The sequence below is a fragment of the Mus pahari genome, chromosome 1, assembly GCF_900095145.1.
Source record: "Mus pahari chromosome 1, PAHARI_EIJ_v1.1, whole genome shotgun sequence".
Classification (NCBI taxonomy): Eukaryota; Metazoa; Chordata; class Mammalia; order Rodentia; family Muridae; genus Mus; species Mus pahari.
In genome coordinates, this window is record NC_034590.1 from 58,793,166 (window position 1) to 58,800,978 (window position 7,813).

The 7,813-nt window shown below is 32.8% G+C and overlaps 1 protein-coding gene across 2 annotated transcripts in view; it reads right to left on the reverse strand.

Annotated features, from left to right (window-relative positions):
- Positions 1 to 3,519: 3,519 nt before the first annotated feature.
- The window catches only part of Tyr (tyrosinase), a 69,645-nt gene continuing 65,351 nt past the window's right edge, over positions 3,520 to 7,813 (reverse strand). Inside the window, exon 4 of one of the 2 annotated variants that reach the window (XM_021206134.1) lies at positions 3,520 to 4,051. In XM_021206134.1, coding sequence (XP_021061793.1) covers positions 3,737 to 4,051 — 315 coding nt within the window. In that variant the 3' untranslated portion in view covers positions 3,520 to 3,736. The remainder of the gene's footprint in view (positions 4,052 to 7,813) is intronic. The other variant, XM_021206124.1, reaches the window with a different exon arrangement.

The window sequence follows — 7,813 nt, forward strand, 5'->3', positions numbered from 1 at the left end:
TATCTGTGAACTAAGTTAATGCTGATTTCATTTTGTCTTAATAAGCAAAATACATAACTACTTGGATTTTTTTCTTTAATCATTGGCATATATTTATTGTACAATATATTGGTATATATTTATTGTATAACTTGTTCCTTGTTTATACTGATGCCACCCAAAACTACCCACAATATTCTCTTTTCCCCTACAGTCTGGAACACTTTTGTTTTTAAAACCAAATAGGTCCTCCTGAAAATATGCTTGTATACACTTATATGTATATATAATATAGAAAAACGTGATTTTTTTTTAGTGTGACCTATTGCATTCATCATCATGAATTACAAATACATTAGTTTTCTTGCAAATGACATAATTTAATTCCTCTTTATGGTTGAACAAATCTCCACCATGTATACATGCCATGGCTTCTCTATCCATTTGTCTGTGGATAGACATCTGGGGTGTCTCCACAACTCGTTATTGTGAGTAGCACTGTAATAAACAGATGTTCAGGAAACTCAAATTGTATATTGACACAGATTTTGGGGGGTATATGCTCTGCAAAAGGTGCTACTGCTATTACTTATGAGCCAGATCATAAAGTAGTTGTCATTCAGAAAGAATAAAATATTTAAAAAACTAAACTGAAATTAATCAATTATTGTGTATATCAGTAAATGTTTTTTAAACATTTCAACATTTGTTATCGAGTTAATGAAAAAATAATACTAGATTTTTAAAAGGTGATAAATTTTTACTTTATTTTGAGGTTCCATATCACCACATTATTTTTAGTATAACTTCAGCATCAGACAGTTAACTCAGCACCCATTATGAAATGCCATTAAAGTTAGGATTATTGGCCTAACATAATAGAAATCACCTTTCCATGTGAACTTGAAAGTATCTCTCATTAAAACAGTATACTTTCATCCTAGTACAACAGTATCTACCTGTAATCCAGACACTGCTCTGAGACTGGAAAGCCAACAAAATCCAGCAGTAGGAACCAGTTTATGCAATGTATAGAACACTGATTTAGAAAACAAAAATTTTTTTTTACTTCTATACGTTTACTTTTAATTTGGAAAAAAAAAAAAAAGACTAAGAAAGTAAAAATAATTTTAGTAAAACAAATTTATTAAGAACTATATTTCACTAAATATTCACACTTATTCAACATATTATTGTCTCATATAGTTTTATTTACCTATGGGACAAACAGGATGCAAAGCTGTTTAATTAATTTAATTAAATATATTTTAATTAAATTAAAAAATTTTAATTTAATTTAATATATTTAAAATAGGCAAAAGGAAAGTGAAAGTGATAACTATGAATTTTTAAGACATTTTTTGAGGAGGCATATTCAATTGTGATCCCAAATTTGGCAACTAAATAATTAAGGTACGTCCCAAATCTACTAGTGTAAATGGCTAATAATCAATTCACATTCAGTCAGATCTAGTGACTAAATACAGTTCTACATGAGTTTTCATTCCAACCCATATGTTGTTCATTCAATTACAATTTATAAATGTTTTATTATTTTTTGAAAATTTAATACAATGTAAATCTACCCTCTACTTCTCCATGTGACTCTCCACAGATGCATCCCCACCTCACTGCCTCCTTAGCTTCATGCCTTTTTGCTTTTTTAAACGTAATAGATCAGTGACTATAAGGTATGGTGTGCCTATGCTACTGGGCTTGGATCCTTCTACTGGAGCATGATGATTCTACCAGGACTCGAAAAGAGGGAACATACAGGATAGCATTTGAAGTGTAAATGAAGAAAATATCTAATAAAATAAGTTAAAAAAAAAAAAAACTGAGTGTCCCTCAAACAGAAGCCATCACTGCCCATAGGGCATCAAATGGGGGTTGAGGTTAAGAAATCTCTTCACACTCCATCCAAGAATGTTGCCATATAAAAACAAACAAAAAAACCCCAAACTAATAAACAAACAAAAAAACAAAAAACAAAAAGAGGCCCCCAAATAATAAATTTGAAGCATATAAAACTTAAATGGAACATTAAAAATATTAAAGTTGTTCATATGTAGTTTGCAACAGCTGAATAATTTTAAGGCTTTGGTGGTATTAATAGCTTGTTTATAATTTACATTCTATTGTATAAACTACCAAACTGTCCCCATAAATGAAAGCATATATAAATGCTGAAAGGCTATTGAACATCAATGATTTATGCTTGCTGTCAGCCTCATAGGAACACTGGTTAAAATGACTTGTATCCATCATAGGTTAATCTCTACAGATAGAGAATTATATGTTTGATTTGATGAAAATATATAAATACTAAAACCTAGAGGAAAAAGAAAGGGGGGAAAAGAATGCCACTTATTTATTTCTTAACAGAATGATGTAGCAACAGGACAATTTCAGAAAAAAAATGAAGCAATTTATAAAAGCTTCACAGTAAGCAAGACTGAAATATACAAAGTTAATGAGAATTTAATGAAACTTTTAGATATATTGAAATATTCATAATATAATTTTGTTACCATAAATCAATATGAAATCAAAGAGATGGTAACTTTTCTCAAAGATGTGACTGCTATACAAATACATACCTTGAACCTCTAGAGAAAAAAACCAATATTCTATGACAGTATGCAGTGGCAAAGGAGGGAATTGTATTGTGATAAAGGGAAACACCGAGTTAATAAAGACCCCTGTCAGTTATAATGGACATTTCTTGGATGGATTTATATATACGTGCTAGGTAGATGAGTGCAAGAAAATGCTTGCATTGCATATACAAGGCCCTGGGTTTATGTCCAGTACTAGGAAAAAAAATTGTTTAGAAAACTAAAAGTTTGCTTCCTAAAATTTTACTAAACTAAAAACTAAAACTAAAATTTTACTTTCACTAAAGTAAAAACTTACTTTTTACTAAAAATTTACATTCACAGCAAATTTTGGTGAATCAGCAGGTGTGAAGGTCTCAAAGATGACATATGTGCCCCTGAAACTTTCATACTAGAATCTGATTCAGTTTTCCCATTGCTGTTCCCATTCCTTTGGCCCTTGGGCTTGATGATTTCAGATTATAGTCAAGCAGATTTGAAGCTTTAGATGTTACTGTAGTCATCGGTTTTGATTCTTTTTCTGGCTATGGGTAAACTTCAGGTAATAATCTCTAGCAATAATCCACTCCTCCCAGAAGCCACTATCCTACTGGGAAGTACATTCCCATCTCTTGCCTGATAACTTTCCACCAGATAACTTAAATGATAACTAATAAAAAATGGTAGATGTTCTCCTCTACTTATCCTTACTGATTTAGTAATTATTCATCTTTCGTAATCATTAATGAAATAAATTTAGAAATAAGTGAGCATTTCCATCTATCCAAGATTTTCAAAATCGTCTGAATCAGTTAACACACACACACACACACACACACACACACACACACACCAGAGAGAGGGAGGGGGTAGGGAGAGGGAGAGAGGGAGAGAGAGAGAGGGAAAGGGAGAGGGAGAGGGAGAAGGGGAATATTTTTCTTGAAAATTCACAATGAAGTAAGAAAAACAAAACTGTGCATCAAGTTTGAATAATCATTACACATTCATAAAAACCAGCCCAATTAGTTATAAGAGAAATTTTATTTAGATACAAGTAAGTTATTTTTTAGCAAATACCAGTCTTTCTTTAGAAACTAGGACTTGGGAAAAACCGTGGGTCTGAGGAAAAAAAAAAAAAAAAAACAGCTATGGTCTATGTTTTATACTAGTTTAAATTTGTAGAAACACCAACAAATAGGTCGAGTGAGGGCAAAACTTTCAGTCCCACTCTGTTTCCTAGGATGTTCACAGATGGCTCTGATACAGCAAGCTGTGGTAGTCATCTTTGTCCATGAGGAGTGGCTGCCTTTCCTCCTGGGGTTGCTTCTTCCTCTTCTGATGGCATAGCCTACTGCTAAGCCCAGACAGAGCTGAAGCAATAACAGCTCCCACCAGTGCTGCCCCAAGAAGCCATGGCCAGATATGACTGGCTTGTTCCAAGTAAGGCTCAATATAGTTTCTGTAAAAGCCTGGATCTGAAATAGAAAGAGATCATACTGTTTTCACAGATATCAGTAGCACCATCAGCAGCATTTTAGCGTGCTACTTAGGAGTAAGATGCTTGGGTCTGAATGTGAGCTATTTTGCTTAATGAATAGAAAAGCTTGGAGAAAATTAACCTCTTCCTTCTCAAGCACAGTTTCCTCCCTAGGAAGAAAAGAAAATAATTCTCTGCCTTTGGGATCTTATGAAACCTAAACATAACTCTTGATGAATAATATTTTTAGGTACTATTGTTACAATTCCTTTTGATGATTATGTGATTGTACTGCTGATCTATGAAACATAGTATTATTAACTGTTGATGATCTGTTGATAATTTAAATTATTGAGTAATTGCTAGAAGATACTTTGTAGTCTCAGAGCATTCTCAAGAACACTAGCACATTTGTACACTCTGTGTTCTTGCAGAGATCTGTGTGTGTGTGTGTGTGTGTGTGTGTGTGTGTGTGTCTGTGTGTGTGTGTGTGTGCATTGACATCACATGTACATGCAGATGGCACCAAGGTAAAAGGAGTGTGAACGAGAACCCCTGGAGCTAAAGCTACAAGTAGTTATGAGCTGCCCGTTTTGGTACTGGGATTTGAACTTCTTTCATCTGTAAGAAGAGCAAACTCTTAACTGTCGAGACACCCACCTCTCTAGCACTGCAATTTTCAGTCTTAAGACAATAGATTTTAGCCAAGAGTATTTTAAAAATAATTTCAAGTAAGGAAAACTTGAAGCCTTTAATCATCTACAACTACTTCAAACCACATAAGAAATTACAACTGAGTTGGAATTAGAACAGTTATAAGTTCTGCCACCCATAAATACATTTCTACCTCTGAATCTCCTAGTACAGATAATCTAACACATATATTTTGAAAAGAATGCACTTTTGATATTCCCCTGTACATTTCCCAAAATTGTTCCTAAGTCAAATTGCACCTTTAGTTTCATGTGTTTCTTATAAGCATTTTTCCATTTTTTTTATTTAGTCCAAGAAGCCCTAAACATGCAAATATTGTAAGCATAGCATTTCTTCTATTATTACACCAACACGTTGTATTAGAATTACTAATATATGTTTATATTCTATATTTTACTGACTCCTTGAAGACCCAAACTATGGTGTGTAGGGATAATATCTTGTGTACTGTGTGGAAGCATTACTTGACAAGAAAAATCAGATGGCCAATAAACTGAGGAATAATTACAAGGTGGGACATCCGGCAGAGAGGGATGAACTCTGGGAACTGGGCACTGGAGGATTCACCACCTGGACTTGGAGGAAGTTGGATGAGGTGACCAGCCATGTGGCAAACATAGAATAATATAAAAAGGATAACTGAGTTACAGGCTAGTCAGAGAAGCTTAGTTTAAGGCCCAGGCATTTATTAATGAAATAATAAGCCTCCAAGTCATTTTTTGGGAACTGTGTTGTGGGTGGAAAGCTGGTGGTTACAATGAAGTAATCCTGAAATTTGGTAGAGTGCCTGAACCCCATGAGAAAAGTAAATGTTTACTCCATGACTGAATGTATTATTACACTCCAAAAAGGTAATGAAGAAATATTACGCCGATTATGAAGATATTCAATGGATATCTATGGAAAAAAATTATAAGATTAGACGGTATCTACTATGTTTTGAGGTAAAACTTAGAGTTTATTTTTTAAAATCACGTATTGATTATAATGTATTTTATATATATATTAAAATAAAAATGTGAAGCATTGGTTCTAAGAGAAAAAAATATAAGAAATCACTATAACAGACAGATTCAGTGTAGAAAAATAACAAAAATTCAAAATGTGTCTTTAAGTGACAGTCCCATATTGAGATGGTACAAATAAAATAGTTTTGTAAGAGAAGTAAACTCATTATTTATATATGAAGACACCTGAGATAGACTTGATGATTTAAAAGATATTACTATATACATATTATTTGGAAACATGGAATAATTTTTAAAAATATAGCTACACAAGTTATGTTGGCTGACTTGGGGCACTAACTTGGTGAGAACATAGACATGGAAAGTGAAGTCATTGTTTTGGTATTTGGAAAAGTCTAGCCTTTAAAGTCACATACATCATTATTTGACAAAATGAAATTAAGAAACATGATGAATGACATGTTTTACATCTGAGAATAAAACATTGCCAAGCAGTGGTGGCGCACACCTTTAATCCCAGCACTTGGGAGGCAGAGGCAGAGGCAGGCGGATTTCTGAGTTCGAGGTCAGTTTGGTCTATAAAGTGAGTTCCAGGACAGCAAGGGCTATACAGAGAAAACCTGTCTTGAAAAAATCCAATATATATACACAAAATAGAGACAAACATAAGTAGAATGCATTATTTTCCAGCACTTAAAGAGAATATAGCATTAAAAAAATACATAATTGTATTATAAAAATATTACCTGGATTTTAAAACATACCTAAAGTAAAAAATAAATAGTATGGTGAGACATGAATTATCAGATTATATGTTGAAGTAGTATGTTTTTATAGAAAACAATCATATCAATTAATTATATATGAATTTAGAAAATTAGCTCAAAATAAATACAATTAGAAAATGATAGTCTTGATATCACATATATACTTAAAGCATGCAGTAGCTCAAAGAAACAGTTAAAATGTATATGCTTCTAATTATTAAAATTCTGCTTATATAAATACAGACTACATAATAAACTTTAAATTTTCAGGAAACAAAGAAACTGTACTTAGTATTATCTCAATAAGTGTAGACAGATTGCTTATGGAAGGCAGCTTCTGTATACTCTCTTCTTTGGGTTGTTTAGATGGAATTCTGTTAAGAATATTGATAAGCTATCATAGCTTATAGAGTTCCATTAAACATTAAATCTTAAAGAAGATTAAGGTATAGTCTTCAAAATTATGGACTATTTTTTCAGTAGAGTATCACAAGCAAACAATTCAAGTCACAAAATTTTAACAAGTGCCTTAGTATCTTTGCTATCCACTTTTTAATCCCACCCTTTTTGAAAGGGGATATTACAGTAATTCTTTCATGATCACCTTTTTAAAACATACTTGATAAGCACAGGATGGATAAATGCCTGATTCATGATAGTTATTCCTAATCACTATTCGGAATTCACTATCCTGCAAACTAAGAAAGAGTAGATTCAGGAACTAGAGTCTCGAAATGAAGCCAGCACAATATAAGAAGCAGAAAATCAGGAGCAGAAGAAAACTGAATAAGACCTAGTTCTCTATATCTTTATCCTTTCCTCCCTTTTTATCCTTACCTAATTTGATAATCAAATTATCTTTTTATCTAATCTCATTCCTATTTATTTGCTGATATTCCGTACTCAAAAGTTCTAATTACTTCGAGAAGCTAATTAACTGCTCATCCCATAAAAATAAAAGATAAATAGTTATGGAAAGCTGGAATGTAATTATATATAAAGAATTCATTGTGAAATTAAATACCTAAAACAAAGAAAACGCAACATTTACTTTGTGAGGTATTTGCAGAGAAATGGATGTATATCTCACTTTAGCTTGATAACGCTCAGAATGAATGACACAGGAATATTTTCTTTTCTTTTTTTTATTTATTATTATTTTCTTCATTTACATTTCAAATGCTATCCTGAAAGTTCCCTATACCCCACCCCCGACCCTGCTCCCCTACCCACCCACTCCCACTACTTGGCCCTGGCCTTCCCCTGTGCTGGGTCATATAAAGTTTACAAGACCAAGGGGCCTCTCTTCCC